A 16,894-nucleotide genomic window follows, 5' to 3' on the forward strand; every position below is an offset into this window, starting at 1 on the left:
TTGGCCAGGGGCGATTGGGGGCTTAATACTGTGTGTGTGGCAATCTGGGTGATCTGAGAGAGAGGAGTTTAAGGGTAATTGCTCAATTTTCTGTCCATGTCAACAGGGAAAATGGGCAGAAGTGGCTGAGCTCAGCGCAGCAGTGATGCCAGATGAGATGAGAGATGTGAGGCTGTCAGTGGAATTAGAAAAGAGCTATCTGCAGAGCACTGTCTTGTAAATGCCGGCTACTCTGTGCTGGGACTACTCAAGGGAGGAAAGGGTTATTATAAATAAATTCACAATGAAAGGGGCCCCTTCCCCTGGGTACCCCTCCCCTGCGGGATGGGCATGGGCTCTATTTTTATCCTGCCTGGTATTTCGCTTGTTCACTTGGCGCTTTCTAAACAATGCAGCATCTGTCTGATTGATGCAGCAATCAAGTGGCCATCTCCTGGATTGGGCAGCTTTTGGGTACTGAATGTCCCTGCCTCTCCTTTCAGAGATGGCACCTCCCTCAACCAGTGAACTTCTTTAGACCTTCAGCTGAGAGTCCCCATCTTTGCGCCTTCCCTGCCATGCCCCATCCTGCAATGTCTTCCCAGAAATGTCCCCTTAGTCCCACTTCATCCCTTGGAATTCCCTCCTGCTCTGCAGCTCCTCAGCCAGTGCTGCAGCTTCAGCTCATTGACTGAGACTGCCGTCCCTATCCTCCTGGCCATGGGCCCCCACACATGCTGCTCCCCCACTTCAGTAATGCCTCACTCTGGTAGCTCTGCTCCCCAAGAGGAGCGCAGCTTCTGGAACAGGGCCACTGCTGGAGGAAGGGGACAATGTATGTGGTTTTGAATGTGGGAAAAGGTGGTATGTGATTTTGGAGCAGGTAGTGTGTGTGAACAAGGGAGCTGATTGAAATGAAGGGCTGACTGTGCTGCACAGACAAACCCACACTGACCTGCAGAGGGAGAAGCTGCCAGGAGACAGTGATTAAATCAGTGCTGTCAAAGTGACACCCATTTTCCTCCCTTCTGGGAAGCTTCCCCCTAGGAAGTGATGCTAAGTATGAGACTTCTGTATAAAGTGTCAAGCCTTTACAAGGGCTTCTTACCCTTCTGGTGTGTGCGGGCAGCTCCTCTTCATTAGAACAGGAAGGGAGAACATTAAAAGATGAAAAGAAGGAAGTGCCATGGTCACGGAGTCTTTCTGTCTCTGGAGAGCTGGGTGTCTGTCTGTCATGTGGTAGCTACCTAGAGCCAGGACTTCACAGCAATACAGTAGTGATCTCTTCTCATGAGCAGCCTCTGAATAAAAGGAATACTGAATAAAATGCCTGGTCTACAAGTGGCTTAGAGCAGACCTGGGACCACAGTGCAGACCAAGTGAGTTCTGTGCAGCAATCGTTAATGATAAAGTATCCTAGTTGCCTTCTTGGCTAGTTGATCTGTGCGGGGAAGGCAAGGAGATGGTAGGTTCCCATGTGATGTAAGTTCCAGGGAGATTTTGGTGGTGAAGAAGGTTGCAATGGCTGAGCATAGGGCAGAGTGGCGCAAGGGGGAAATTGAAAGATGTGGGGAGAAAGACCAGGGAAAGGGAGGAGCTAGAGGTGGGGAGATGTGGAGGGAGCTGTGTGGGGAGAACACTTACCATTGGTGAAATGGAGAGAGGAGCAGAACTGTGCCTGGCATGTGAGGAGCTGAGTGAGTGGGCTGAATGGGGAGTGATGGTCTGGGGCAGAGGGTGATGATTATGCTTGTATGTTGGTCTGTCCCACTGTGACATCATGTGTCCATGCACCTGCCAGTTGGATGGTTCTTGGAGGTGCAGGCATACAGCTCTGCAGGTGCACCTGAGTCCTGACCTGCTGCCCTTTGCTATTCCAGCCCTGGACTTCTGTTTAAGAAGGTCTCTGCATCAGGCCAAACTCCATGTGGCGGTTTTGTGATGTGGATAAAAATTCTCCAGGGACTGGGGGAGTCCATTAGCATATGTGAGGCTAGTGATGGGCAGGCTCACAAACAGCTGCTGGCTTCAGATGGGAGATTGGTCAGGGCCAGCTTAACCTCACTTTGACAGCTGACATTACAACCTGGAGTTGCCTTGGTCTGGAGAAGCCTCTATCTTTTCAGTGGGAGTGGAAGAGGAGAGCAGAGTGTGTGTATCCCAAGGGATATGGTGAAAGCCCTGTTTTGAGTAATTTAAAACTGGACAAGGCAGTGAATAATACAGCTGTTAGGGAACAATCCTGGCCTGTTTGGGGATGAACTTGATGGGTTCTGGTAAATCTCTTCCATCTCTAAATTCTGTAGTATGTTAGATATGTAGTCATATTGAGCTGATGATTGCTGAGTCCATAAGTGTAGTTGATGGACTAGGTTTACCTAAAAGACCCGTTAAGAAAAAGCTCTTGAAAGATGATTACAGAATTGAGACTCCATCATTTAAAACTGCCCGAGGCAAACTCCTTTGAACATTACAGCAGTGGAGGGACAGAGAGAGAACCGCGTAGCCCTTGATTGTAGCGTCGTTCCCTCAGGACCCGTCCCCACTCCCCCCTCAGTTTCTCATCTGATATGAGAAAGCAGCAGTAAGACTCCTCATCTGTCTTATGAAAATCTGATTCGGAATGGCTGTGATCAAACCCAGCTGGCTGTCAGCAGTGGTGGCCTTGTGCGGAGGGAGGGAGGCTTCTGAGGAGTTTCTGGATGTGGAAATGTCACAGGTGCTGCCGATCAAAGAGGCATTTTTTTAATAAATATATATAAGAAAAAATAAAAAAAAACCTAAGGATTTAGCATAAAAGAAATGTAGTTTGTCTTGTTTTTCCAGTGTAACATGAAGAGGATGAAATAGAATCAGATACGCTTGCTCCCAAACATACTTCCACGGGACTGCTCTGAGAAGCCACTTTCCCTGTCACATTAATGCTCTAAAGCAAAATCACTCATCTCTAGCATTATTGAGGAGGGTTTTGTATTTCTGAACTCCCCCCATCCCTCCCCCCTTTGCCTCATGCCCTTCTAGGCTGTGGCCCTGCCAGTGCCTTAATACCTTTTAGAAGGAAAAAAAATGAGGGGGGATATGGAGAGAAGCCTTTAAAGGAGAAAAGTGGAAATCTCCAGTAACTGAGGCAGGCACAGAGTTTAGACAGGAGTGTCTGTAGGTTGGTAGCTGTTTCCTCCACAGAGATCGATCTTTGGCAGTTTGAGCCTCCCAGATCAGTGCCCTACTAATGCCAGCTGTACAGTAGCACAGTCTCAATCCTTGTCTCCAATTTCCTGGTGCTTCTATTGCCAGTGACCAGTCTGGTTGTCCAAAGGTCATAGGTGCATAGATTATAAGGTCAGAAGGGAATATTAGATCATCTAGTCTGACCTCCTGTATAACACAGGCCACAGAATTTCACCCAGCTCCCCCTGTATTCAGTCCAGTAACTTGTCGGACCCTGCCTTATTAACCCGTGTACCACAACATCGTTGTAGCACTTCTGTCCTCTCCCTCAAGCATCCCAAGGAAGATGTGTGCAATGGTGATTCCAAACTGGGAAGCTACTGTATGTCAGCAGCAACAAATGTCACAACCTGGTTACAGTGGAACAGACCTGTGCTGTTCTCTGGGGCTCTCATGGTTCAAGAGCCTGAGTGGCCACTCCATCTCCTATCCAGCCCTTTGTCTAGTTGATAATCACTTTGTAGCTTGGAAGGCTGAGAAAAAACAAAACCATTTGCTCTTGTTCTCCACTAATATGGTTGTCTCTGTAAAGCTACTATTTGGCTTTTCAGTGTCAGGGGGCCACTGAGACCTTTCTATAACTTGGGGTTAGAAGGCCCCTTTATTATTGTGACTTGTCACAGCAGCTAGCCTGTGTGGTGCCACCATCATAGACTCACCATGGTTCTCAGGGAGATGGACTCTTGTGCTGTTTTTCCTTAGTTTCTTCTCTCAGCTTTCCGGAGCCACACCCCAGCAGTCATGGTAGCTACCTGATTCTCTTCAGCCCTCTGCTTTCATTCTCCCCACTGGCGACAGGCATGGCTCCTGATCAGCCATCAGATTGACAGCAGGTCAGGTACGATCCTGGGGAATGCATCCCAGTCAAATGGAGTGGCCAGGGGTCCAGAGAGCTATTCTTTGCCCTCTCTGCTTGCTTGCTGCTCTCACCTTCCAAGAGGCTTTGAGCTTGTTTGTGTGTTCAGTAGAAGCTGCCTCTGCTCCTTGTGGGTTTTTTTTAAGCCTGTTGCTTTCCACTTTTTTTTTCTTCTTCTTCTCCATTTTTTCCATTTAGAGGGGGAAAAAATATGTATCGGATTGAGATGCGCTAATTAAAGCCATTTTCTGGTATTTGGTTAATGGAGTGTTTGATGTCTCTCTGACAAGACCATGAAATGCACGGAGTGTCCACAGGGACGGAATTTGCTGAACACGGCGCTTTGTAAATGAGGGGACACAGTGTCGCAGCAGCTCATGAATATGAAACGCCCATGATGCTACCTCGGTGGACTTGAGAACACAGATGAATCCTGTCATGTGCTAAATGAGACCAATTTCTTTCACTTAACTTCATCTTCAATCAGACCTTCTTCCATTTGCCTGTTTAAAATTCCCCAAACGTGATGCAGAAGGTAAAAGCATTCAGTAAAATAAAGTTTTGCAGCAGCAGAGAAATTATCATTATCCCTGGTTTAAGTTGCATGCTCATAAAATGTAAAATTAAGTTAGTTTCTGTCATTCTTTAAGTGAGGAGCCTGTAATTCTGCTGCACTGAGGATAAACAAACCTGCTTTGAAGGGGTCAGCTCGCCCCCAAAGCTGCCACCCTCTGGGTAGCCTGCACTCTAATCTCAGTAGCAGCAAAGGTGTGCAGGGCATTGTGTGGTCATTGAAGACGCCTGCATCACTGCTGTACGGAGCTTCCACTCTGAACTGGCCATTGAAAATGTCATGTGACCAGGGGGAGAAAATCCTCATTAAGCATGAACGACAAGATTTTTAGTGTGACTCTCAGCACTTGGAGTTGTGACTCCAGAGAGAATGGTTGTGCAGCTCTAGGGGGCCTAAATTAAAAGGGGAGGGTTAGTGGCTGTAAAAGATGGACTTTACCTGAATCAGTCTTGGCACTGGACTGGCACCCAGGAGACAGGGCTTCCAATCCTAGCTCTGCCTGACCTGCTGTCCGGCCTTGGGCAAGCCACTTCTCTCTGAATTTGTGTTCCCCCATCCACTCTGTCTTGTCAATTTAGCCTGTAAACTCTTTGGAGCAGGGACTGCCTTACTGGGTGTTTGTACAGCACCTAGCACAATGGGGCCTTGGTCTCATTTGGGGCCTCTAGGTGCTGCTGTAATCCAAATAACAAGCAGGTGTGACTTGCATGTGGAGGAGGGAGGTGCAGCAGGAAAAGCAACTGCCAAGAGTGTGGAGGCTATAAGGTAAAGTGGGTTCTTACCCCTCCTAGCAGTTGCTTTTCCTGCTTCTACCTCTCCATCCATCTCCTCTGCAGATCAGTTACTTGTGTAAGAGGCAGAAAGGGAGATGGTTACAGGTACCCAGCCTGGACTACTGCCATCACTAGTGTCTCTTGTTTGTTTATATCTTAAAAAGCACTCTCTCTTGCTAATCATTCAAGTACCCAGTCTGAGTAAGCATGTGTCCTCCTTCCCTTCCGACCTCCTACCACTTCTTCCTTACACCAACTTGCCTCACCATAACTTAGATGCAATGGTTTTTAGGGCATGGATTTTTTATTCTTTGTGTGGCCACTGCCTAGCCCACTACAGCCCTGACCAGACTGGGGTCTTTGATGCTCTTGTCATACAGATAATAATATACTGTCTTAGCCATTAACAAGACCATAGGCGCCAACTTCTCCTGGCGCTGGTGGGTGCTCGCGCCCCCCCGGCCCCGCCCGATTCCACCCCTGCCCTGCCCCCATTCCAACCCCTTCCCCAAAGTACTCACCCCAACTCCGCCCCCTTCCTGCCCCATTAGACTCCTTCCCCAAATCCCCACTCCAGCCCGGCCTCTTCCCCGGAGCGCGCCGCATTCCCGCTCCTCCTCTCTCCCTCCCACAGCTTGTTATGCCACGAAACAGCTGTTTCGCAGTGGCAAGTGCTGGGAGGAGAAGCGGGGATGCGGGGCGCTCAGGGGAGGAGGCAGAAGTGAGCTGGGGCGGCGGGGCGGGGAGCTTGGCTGCCGGTTGGTGCAGAGCACCCACCAATTTTTCCCCTTGGGTGCTCCAGCCCCAGAGCACCCCCGGAGTTGGCGCCTATGAACAAGACCACTACATTTGGTCTAGGAAATTATAACTTAGCTGTTAACTATCACTTGGGGCTTAGTGCCACAGCAGTTCTGGGTTTGATGAGCTTAGTTTGAATTGCCTCCAAGAGATAGCTCCCAGCTCCTTGGGAAACTTAAAATCAGACTAGATGTAGGTGTGGAGAATAGACCATAGGAAACAGTTCTGTATTGGCCAGCATGGGGCTCAAATATTTATTTTCCATCTCTGCCTTGGTTGATTCCTGGGCTTGGGCTGGCATGGTCTGAGGAAGAGGATGCCAAGGGAAAGTGCTTTATGTTACTATTTGATCCCCTTTAACCAAACTGGGGTCTGAAGAGGAGTCCCATCTAGGTTTCCTTAAGGTCACTCTGGGAGTATGAGGGGCCTTGAGTTGTTTTACCTGACTTACAGAAACCCATTTCTTCTGTTTTCTGTCTGTAAAACATTACCCAACGTACACCTCTTCCACTCCTCTTCCTCTGTCTTCACTGATTTTACCAGGAGGAAAACTGGGTGTATTTTAATTGGGGAGGAATGAGTGCTCCTTTAAGAGCTGGGTATACTCGGAACATTCTCTCCACGGTATCACAAAACTGATACCAGAGGAACTCTGGTGGAGGCTGTGGTTGAGGGTGGACCTGCATGAGTTACACTAAAGGGGCCCAGGGTCTAGTTGGGAGACCAAGTGCTAAGAGAAGGGAGGGAAGGGTGTGCTATAGGGGGAGGGAAATCCCCTGCTGGAGCAATTCCATGTGGGCTATAACATGGCTAGTGTGGTCTCCACCCAGCTGCAAAGACTTGTCTGCAATATTTTATTGAAATTGGCAGATGTTAGAGATGATCAGGAAACTGCCCTTCCTTCTAAAACATAGCTATGCATTGTGAATCTGTTTGTTTCCAGATTGTGGTGCCGTCCTTTGTTCTCTGCTTCATTTTACAATGTGCAGGCCCTTCAGCGGCATCATTGCAATGATGATGTTTGTGTGTTTGATAAGATGTTCCCATTTCCCATATGCACATGCTGGAATGCAATTCCCAGCTGCTCTTCAATGTGTATAGACGTTATGAAGCCATGTATGAGGCTCATATGCAAGGGCCCTGAATTCAGAGAGATTATAATGTGGACAGAAAATATTACAACAAGAATCCACATGGAAAAATCAAAGTTAATTGATTGGGTGGAAAAGATCTGAAATATAGACATTCTGTAAGAGGCAGGACACAGAGAATCAGGGATAGCTGAGAGAGACCAGGGTGATATGGGCAATACACTATCTGGGAGATTTGCAGCTGCTGAAATAAGGCCAATGTAGTTTCTGGCTGTGTGCACATGTGTACTGCATTGTAGGACAGAGAGGACATAGTCCTGCAAAGATTTACTTACATGCTTAACTTAACATGTGAGTAGTTTAATTTAAGTCGATGTGAATGCTTAACGTTAGCATGTGTTTGCACCCCGTGGCTGTGCTGTGACTGCTACTAGAATATTGCAATAACTTCTCAGTAGAGTGTTACCAGAAAGATACTGGAAAAAACTGTAGTAAGATCTGAGAAGAGCAACAAAAACGATCAGGAGGGTGGATGGCTTGAGTAAAAAAGTTGCTTGGCTAACTGATGGCAAAGGAAACACTGTGATGGTTTACAAATATGTAAAGAGTGTGAACAGAAAGAAGGGAGCAGAATTATTTAGAGTGGCACAACAGGGATGGGACAGGAGAGGAAGAAATTACAAGTAGTGGGTTGAAATTTAAAAAAGAAATTTTATACTGAATAGCATTTAAATCTTCTTGCAAGTGAGATCTGTTAGCCTGGGAGCTGGGGATGCCCCATAGCATGGAATGTTCCCTAATCCATACAGTCCCTCTCCAGGCCCTTGGCCAGTCCTGCTTTTAAATGACTCCAGCCATGGGAATCTCACATCTTCTGATGGGCAGTTAGTCCCTTTAGTCCATTTTGCCTGTGAGTCAACAAAATGTCTTTTCTTCGCTCAGCTTCATCTCCTTACTTGTAAAATAATCCCCTCAAACCAGACTACACAATCTCTCTCCTCCCTACTCTTTGCCCCTTATCCACAATGACTCTGCCCCCCCATAGCTATCACTGAGCTGAGCCCCACATATTCAGCTCTTATAATCTCTCCCTCTAAGTCAGTGACTCCGTCAGCTGAATCACTTTTGTTCTTTTGTCCCTTCGTTGCACTTTGCCAGCAGCTGGGAGCCCCTGCTGGGAAGAATCAGTGCGATGGCAGCTTCCCCTGTGAGAGCGGTCAGGGCTCCGCAGCGAGCAGAACAGCGACAGGCCATTGACTCAATGCTATGGAATCGCCAGCCCTTGCCTTCCTCTGTCTCAGGGATGGATCAGGCCAAGTCGCTGCAGTTTCCCTGCAAAGATCTTTATGAAGTTTGCTGTAGCCTGAAAGCTGCTCCATAGGCACCTGTTTGTTGGGCGGTTGGGGAGCTGGATGGCACGGCTCTGCTGAGATAGTCCAAGCTGTCACTGCCTCTCGCCTTGGCCTGCCTCTCACTGCAGCCTATATCCTGCTCAGCCCTTTCAGCAGGCAGCCAATTAGAGAGAAATCCCACTGTGTGGCTAGCTCCAAACAGCCACCTCGCCAAGGCCTGGGCTGACCCAAGCTCTGCTGCAGATGGGCCAGCGCTGCCTCCTCTGGCCAGGAATGGGGGGAAGGGGAACTGAGGGAGCCTGTGGAGATGCGGAGTGGACATGAGGCAGGAGCAGTGCCATTTGGAGCTGTGGGAGGCTGCACAGCACTGACAGGAGGCAGGAGGAGGAAGCTGCTCAAGAAGGCCCTGTCTTGAGCCCCAAACTCTTCAGGTGGGGCTGTCTCTCCAGCTCCTGAATATTTATCTCAGCCTGGGCTGCAAACAGGGTAGAGCCAGAAGCAGCCAACTGCTGAGTTCCAACAATATAATAGCAGTGCTACAGATGGAGCCAGGAGCAGCCTGATTGCTCCAGCCCCATGGATGCCTGCTTCATTCAGATACCAACTGGGTGAAGAATCTCCAGAGAGCTGAGCCATGCAGCTCCCCTGCTGCCTAAGGAACCAGGGCCCCTGGAGCAGCCTTCTGGCAAATCTTAGGCCTTTAAAGGGACACTACACTAAAGCCTGGTCTACACTACCGCAGTAAATCGATCTAACTTACGCAACTTCAGTTACGTGAATAACGTAACTGAAGTTGACATAGTTAGATCCACTTACCGCGGTGGCTACACTGCGCTGTGTCGACGGGAGACACTCTCCCGTTGACTTTCCTTTTGCTTCTCGGGGACGTGGAGTACACCTCTCTCTCCCTCCTTCCTTTCTCCTCTCCCTTCCCTCCCAGCTGAAGTAGCTGTGACCCTAGTCCAAGGAGTGGGCTGGAGACAGACCCATAGCCTAGGCCAGCTACAGCAGACTCACATTCAAAATCATAAATAGGTTCCAACTCACTGTGTCTGCCAGGTCACCTTGGGATTATTTCCTACCTGAGTTTATATAAAGCTAGGTGAACACTGCAGTGGAATATCTACAACAGGAAGTTTTCCATGCTCTTCAACCTGACCTCCTGTCCTCTTCTGTCCTCTTCCCCATTTCGCCTCCAGCAGTGCAGTCTAGGTGTGGTCAGTGCTGGAGCACTTCAGTGAGGTTCAGACCTCATGCTCTGTCTTGTCTGGATTGTGGGCTCCTCGGAGCAGGAAGGGTCTGGTACAGGGCTAAACCTACTGATAGCCCTTAACTAACTACTGTTGGCTAGGCATCTGGCAACTCTGGTATGCTTTGCTCTCTGTTCAAATTATTTTGGGCTGAGCGCATCTCTCTACCAGATTGGGGGGTGCATCTCATGGCTGGACCTGCAGCAGGATGCACCATAGTCACTGACATCCTGGGCTACAACCAAACAAAACTTTGTCCACCTGTGGCTTCGCTGTCATGTCCTTGCCCTTGCTGGGCGGGAGAGCCCCTCCTGATGAAATAGAGAGACTGCATCCAACATGCTGACCAGCCTCCTTTGCAAATGGGAGATGGGATCTGAGGAGAGAGGGTACTGAAAATACTCAAGAGAAGGACAGAGAAACCCAGGGAAGAGCCTGAAAGTGGATACAGATGAAGGGTTAATTGCTTCTGAGAGAGAAGGGGACAAATGCCAGAAAAGTCAAGCTCCAGGGATCAGAACGAGATTTGCAGCTGCAGCGTGAGACACATCCAGAGAATTGTGCCCTTTGGGAGGGGGAATCTGCTGTGAAACTTCTTTATTTTTGGCATTTGGGGCTTCATTAAACATTTCCCCCCTTAATTTAAATGACAGTTTTCTGAGGGAAATCTGATATTTTTCATCTCTAATAAAATGTGAACCTGAGCTGGACAAATAGTGATTCTTGTGTGAAGGGAATTCTTGCCCTGCCTATGGGATGATGGCAAGCATGCAGCAGGTCTGTGTTTGAGGCTTGCAGCAGCCAGCCAGAATTCAAACCTCATAATGTTCAAGGTTATTCCAAATGGAGAATCCATGACTGTTGAGCAAGTCCTAATGCAGCACAAATTTCCTTCCCTCTTTGGATTTATTTTGCCTCCAGGTTTCAAAGTTTTATTGGCTTGTTTTATTATTAAACTACAGTATATGCTTTTTTAATCATTGCAAATAACCTGCCATTGTTTTCCTGTCATGAGGGCTGTGAATGCGTTCACACCCTGTGTAGCATGGGAGGGTGGGACTTCTGACTTCTCTCTCTCCCAAGTGGGAGGAAAGCTCAGTATTCCGTCGTCTTCATGCTGCTTCTGTCTCTTCCTGTTGCAGATATTCCAGTGATCCCGGACTTGGAGGAAGTACAGGAAGAAGATCTCGCTATGCAAGTGGCGGCTCCACCCAGGTAACATCACAGCCACATGATCACAAGTCTAGAGTCACTGCCCACTGCTGGGGATCAGCGGTGAGAAATGGCTGCTGAAATTAAATCCTGCATTACCTTGTGTTCTGCAGAGATCAATGGTTGTCCCATTCAGTAGGATTTGATGCCATGCATTATGATAGTGAGTCTCCAGGATAGTAAAGTTCCATTGTGTTGTTTCCAAATACAAAGAGAAAGTAATTACAGCATATTCCATATACATACAAAAATATATCAAAAGAACATGATTGAGCTTGCAAAGTGAAACCTTCAAAAATTAGGAAATGCCCAATTTAAGGTTGCCTGTACAACGTTAACACTGCCTTTTTGTGCATATGTATTATCACACACTCTTTACTTACATGATCATAAATTGTTTCCCCCCATATGATGTCTGCCTCATTCAAGTGCCTAGTTAATTTGTATAGTGCAAATCCTATTGGTTAAAAGTGCTAGTCAAAGTAGTTCTGGATTTATCTCAAAAGTGACTAGCAAATGAAAAAAAAATGGTTAATCTTAGAAATATCAGGGAAGGGCAAGTCTGCTCTTTCCTGTTTTGTTGGAGTGATTTCTTGGATCATATGGATTGGGCGCTTTTGTGGCCCTTAATTGTACAGAAAGGGTGCCTGAATCCTGAACAAAGATGTCTTTTCTCCCAAATGTTTATTGGGCATTGAAATTAAATAGCTGTTATCAAAAACAAATTAAAAACACTTTTAACAGTTTGACTAAAAATCACTTTGTTTCTCAATCAGATTTTACTTCATTGTTTTCTGTCATGTTATGATCATCTCAGTTCTCTGAACATCCATGGAGTCTTTGGATATGTTACTAGCTTTTTCTTATAACTATGACTTAAAGCAGCCATGAAAACTCAGAGACCCCAGTATGCTGGAAGCTGCATGGTAGGGCTGGTTAGGAGCCAGGAGGTAGAACAATCAGACAGCTTTTCTCCTAAACAGCTAATCCAGTTTTTGCTGTTAGGCTTCCTACAAATACAGCATCTACCACTCACAGGATGGCAGGTTCTGGGGCTTCCCTCACATTCATGGTACATTAAATAATAATATTCCATGTCTAAATCATTGTTCTATCTGGTATGGAAACAGCATTCAAGAGGCTTGTGCCCAGATTCCTCTCCACTCATGTATTTATTTTCTCTTGGAGACATGGACACTGAAGCTGGATGCTCCCAGACTCCCATTCATGTGCCACTGCTCCCTAGAGGAGCACGAGCTGTTCCCACACTTAGCTAATTTTGTTTCTTGCCCCTCCCTCTTGCAGTATCCAGGTGAACAGAGTGATGACCTTCCGTGACCTGGACAATGACCTCATGAAGTATGCTGCCTTCCAAACCCTGGTGAGTGGGTGCCCTTATGTAGTGGCCAGCATAACCCCCTCTGCACCTCCCTCATGTCGTCCTCCAGAAAAACAGATACTTGGGTCCAGCTGATACCTAACATAACCCCTGTCCCCCAAGGTTTCAAGAACCTGTTCCCCTCTGTTATGGGGCCCTAATGTATATGGGAACACTAAGTGTACAGTGCCCATTGCTCTGGTGGGGCCCCTACAGTGCTCACTGCTCTGGTGGGGCCTCTGATACTGGATATAAACGTCTCCCTGGCACCTTTGCTTGGCATCCACTTGGAAATCTTACTCCGATGGCCATTTATTTACACAGTCAGAACATCCTTGAGTTTTCCCTCAAGTTTTCTGTTGGTCCAATAAAAGATATTGCTTCACCCACCTTGTGTCTCTAACATCCTGGGACCAACACGGCTCCAGCAACACTACATATATCCCTAGAACACATTTCCTACCCATGTTTTACCATGCTCTGCCCCTTTCCCTGGTCCTGGGACACACACAGCACTGCTCTTTCCCCTGGCATCCAGCACTGCTCCTTCTCCCTCAGCCAGGGTCATCCATGGTGCTGCCCTTTCTTGTAGTGCCTGAGGCACATGCAACCCTGCCCCCGGTGTCTGGGCTGCCGGCTCTGGGTATAGGAGTTCTTCATGCTGCTGTAGCCCAAAGAGCCATTTTCAAGCAGGAAGGAAGTTTCCAAAGCTGTTCCTGAGAGGCACAAACCCAAATGATGACAGGCCTTGATTTCCTGTCTCCTTGGGGACTGCCATATTGCCAACCCTAAGAATTCAAAATCATGAGTCAGGACCCCAAAATCATGAGGTTTTTTTAATTGACGTTGTTTTTGGTCTGGCTGCTGGTTTTTGAGCTCCCCCTTCTTGCCCTGCACTGTTTGTGTGACACAGACACAAAATGTGTACACACAGAAGTGCAGGCCCTGACTCCCTTGTGCATCTGCTGGGCAATACTCCCCTCTCGTTCCCTCCATCTACACTCACTGGTTCACACAGCCCCTTCCCTGTGTCCCAGCAGCCTCCCCTGGCTGGTGCCTGTAGCTGGCACCTGTCTCCAGTCAGCAGCGGAGGGAGCTTCCCCACACTCTTAATGTAATTTAACTCTCCTGGGCTGCAGTGGAGGGTGGTGGGAGGTTTTGTTTTTTCTGGACTCTGCCCCACTCAGAGCTCACGGGATCCCAGGGAGGTGCAGGCAGTTTTTATGGGATGGCTGCGGGCCAGCTCCCTATAGTGGCTGAAGGGGGAAACTGCAGCCAGCTCAGGTAAAATTCCTGCACCCCCAATTCAGCCAGAAATCACAGCAGTTGCGATTGCACGGTGAGTGTTGCAACACTGGGATTGGTCTCACGTGCTCCTTCCCCTCCCTCTGAGCTGCCCACGTCCAGTCGCCACCTGCTAATCCTGTCCCATAAGAAGCCATTGGTCCCCAAAGAGGCAAGAATGCAGCTGTGTCACCAGCAACATCCTGTTCCTGGGTAAGGTGCAGGATCCCTTTTCTCTGTGCCTGGTCTGTTGGAGTACGTCTGTGACCTGCTTTGTGTTCACAGGATGGAGAGATTGACCTGAAGCTTCTCACCAAGGTTCTGGCCCCGGAACAGGAAGTACGAGAGGTGAGCCTGTCCTGAGGCAGAAACTAGTAGAGCTGTTCGTGTGGACCTGCAAGTCCCTCAGTCAATACATGATACCCATGGCCTTATTAATGGGGGGAGGGGGAACGGGACAGACTTTTCTCAGTTGGATAAAGTCTGAAGGGATTTGGATTTCAGAGGTTTCCGGGGCCCAGAATGTGATACGTTTAGTGTGCCAGAGCTTGTGGCACTGCTTCCAACTGGACCCTCCCTTGCAAAATAGCTGACAAAGGAATTATTGGGGACTGTCTCTGACCGGGGACTGGGGCTCCTGACACACTCACCGTTCTAATAAATTCTGCCTCTAAGAGCCACCACCAGCTCCAGCTCCATTGAGAGGCAAAGGCAGACAGGGGAATAGGGAGAACCCAAGTCTGGAACAACAGGTCAGGACAGAGGAGCACCAGTGGAACTGGGGGGAGCCCAGGACTGGAATAGCAGGGTTTCTGCAGGTTAGGACAGAGCTGAATTGGCAGAGTTGTGTAGGGGTGGGGATTTCACAGATCCTCCCTGCACTGTGCCTGGTTCAATCTATAACTTGCTATTTTGGTGAATTTTAAAAACACAACCCGATCTGTCAAAATCTATAAATTGTGGCAGGGATTCAAACTGCCTTTTTCTTGGGATTTCTAGTGCTCCTAATGGAAGCTAGGGCCCTGCCCTAATTCCCCCTCTGTGCGCAGAGTGGTAGCTCTCTGAGCCTGTTACAGCTTCTCTCTAGGGCTGCTCGCCTGACCATTTAGCAACTTTCAGAGACCTGTAGCAATTCAGTATTTTTCTTTCTTTCCTCTTGGTAGGAGGATGTCTTCTGGGACTGGGACCATCTCTACATGGAGGTGTCTTCAGAACTCGTGACTGAGTGGGACGTGGGACAGTCTGAGAGAGAGGAGCCCTTGGGTCAGTCCAAGAATATCTGAGCTCTGGCCAGCTCAGCACACAGGCTCAGACAGCTGCAAATAGTTAGCACTAGTTGTGGTTTTTTTAATCAACTCTTGTATTTGAGAAAATATTCCAGATCTGAAAGTAAAGGAGGTGGGAGCATGATAGGAAAGTGGGCTTGACTCCCAGGTATTTTGTAACAAGAATATTTATTTGTTCTCAAAATGCCACACTGAATAATTTCAAACACAAAAAAGCATTTGTTTAAACAATCGCTTCCATTTCGCTAGCTCTTCATCCCAAGATGTTTTACAAGTTACTGCAGGGATCTTGTCTGCTGCTGCAGTACTGCACCCTGTTCTGGGGTGGAAACATGGCAGCTGTTTAACAGCCACACTGGACAACAGGGTAGGACAGGAAATGAAGAAGAACATGGCTTCCTATTGAGATTGCAAAGGGAGTTTAGGTTGAATTTGCCCAGGACTCTGAGGTTACCATCTTTCTCTCACAACAGATGCCACAAGTGGTTCAGACTGCAGTTTTATATCCCATCCAGAGGTAATACCTCCAGCAACCCACTGTCCTATAGCCCTGTGCTTGGAATAATAGCTCTTTATTGAGTCAGAGGGAAGAGCACCACCTACTAAACTGTCAGCATTACTTCTTGCAGCACCTGCTTTTTCCCCCTGTGGTCTCCCAGGGCTAACCCTGCTTAGTTCGTCAACACAGAGGAATGCATAGCCTGAGCTGAGATGGTTTAAGGTGATAGGTAGCTTGTAAAGAAAATGCTGTTTATACCACACATTTGAAAGTGCCAGGCCTGCTGCTGTGATACATACACCCTGCTCGTATCAGTGGTCATTGTTTGCAGGGAGCTAGTTACCCTCTAAAGCTTTGTGCTGCTGGAGCTTTTGACTGATCTCTCCCATGTGGAGCAAGTGTAAACACTCTTCTGTGTGGTGCAGATGGCTGGGGGAGGACGATGCTGCTGGCTTTGTGAGCAGGCTTTGTGCTTGGTTAGTATAACTTCATCGTGCTCTGTTCTTACCACTGTGCTAAAAGCACAACAGGTCCAGTTACCCCTCTGAATGCAGCACATGCTAAATCATAACATTGGGGCCCACTGAGAGATGATGCTGAAGGCAAAAGAGGAGCAGGATTGAGCCCTGCACCGTGGCCTTAGGGGTGAAGGGCATGGTATCATCTTGGACAATGGTGCTACTGCACCATGGGCTTGGGGTGGGAACAGCAGAATGGCTGATTCCTGAAAAATGAAGCTTGGATAAATGCTTCACTGGGCAAAGAGTCTTTTTCCAGCTCTCTGTGGTGGTTGCAATAAAATGGATCCTCAGAAACCTTGAGGCTGCAAAACTCTTCACGTGCGTAATTGGAGAGACCCCCATACACATCCTGATGGTGATTCCAGTGGGTGGAGGAGCCACTGGGCTTTAGGAAACTGAAGTATTAATCTACATAGAAATTGCTCCCCTTGCACTGCTGGCACACACACAACTGCAATATCCACCCACCCTCAGGCTTTGAGGCCAGCTTCCAGAATCTCTGGGCTTTTGACCATGGGCAACACAGGTGACCTTACTGTGAAAGCGACAGTGAGCAGAAAAGAGAGCTGCTTAGGCTGTGAAGATGACAGCAGTGCCCTTGCCCCCTCTCACAGACTCACTCAAACTCAGGGAGATGTTAATTTTTTAATCAAGAAGTCCACCAAATGACTGCGAAATTGGGGTGGGGGAAGGGAGAGAGATTGGGAGTGCCTATATGCACACAACAGGCAAATGTTTGGAGGATAAGGCCAAACTCTTTGCTGGTGTGGAGAAGCCTGTTTTATATGACTGTTCCTCACTGAGACTTCCCAG

General features: G+C 48.1%; 1 protein-coding gene across 1 annotated transcript in view; it reads left to right on the forward strand.

Annotated features, from left to right (window-relative positions):
- The window catches only part of IFT43 (intraflagellar transport 43), a 51,041-nt gene extending 35,697 nt beyond the window's left edge, over positions 1-15,344 (forward strand). The window contains exons 6-9 of the mRNA XM_024192795.2: positions 11,044-11,116; positions 12,419-12,494; positions 14,061-14,123; positions 14,939-15,344. Of these exons, the coding sequence (XP_024048563.1) occupies positions 11,044-11,116; positions 12,419-12,494; positions 14,061-14,123; positions 14,939-15,058 (332 nt within the window). The 3' untranslated portion in view covers positions 15,059-15,344. The remainder of the gene's footprint in view (positions 1-11,043; positions 11,117-12,418; positions 12,495-14,060; positions 14,124-14,938) is intronic.
- The last annotated feature ends 1,550 nt before the right edge of the window (positions 15,345-16,894 follow it).

This window comes from Terrapene carolina, unplaced genomic scaffold (assembly GCF_002925995.2).
Source record: "Terrapene carolina triunguis isolate 2854851 unplaced genomic scaffold, T_m_triunguis-2.0 Scaffold96, whole genome shotgun sequence".
NCBI lineage: Eukaryota > Metazoa > Chordata > Testudines > Emydidae > Terrapene > Terrapene triunguis.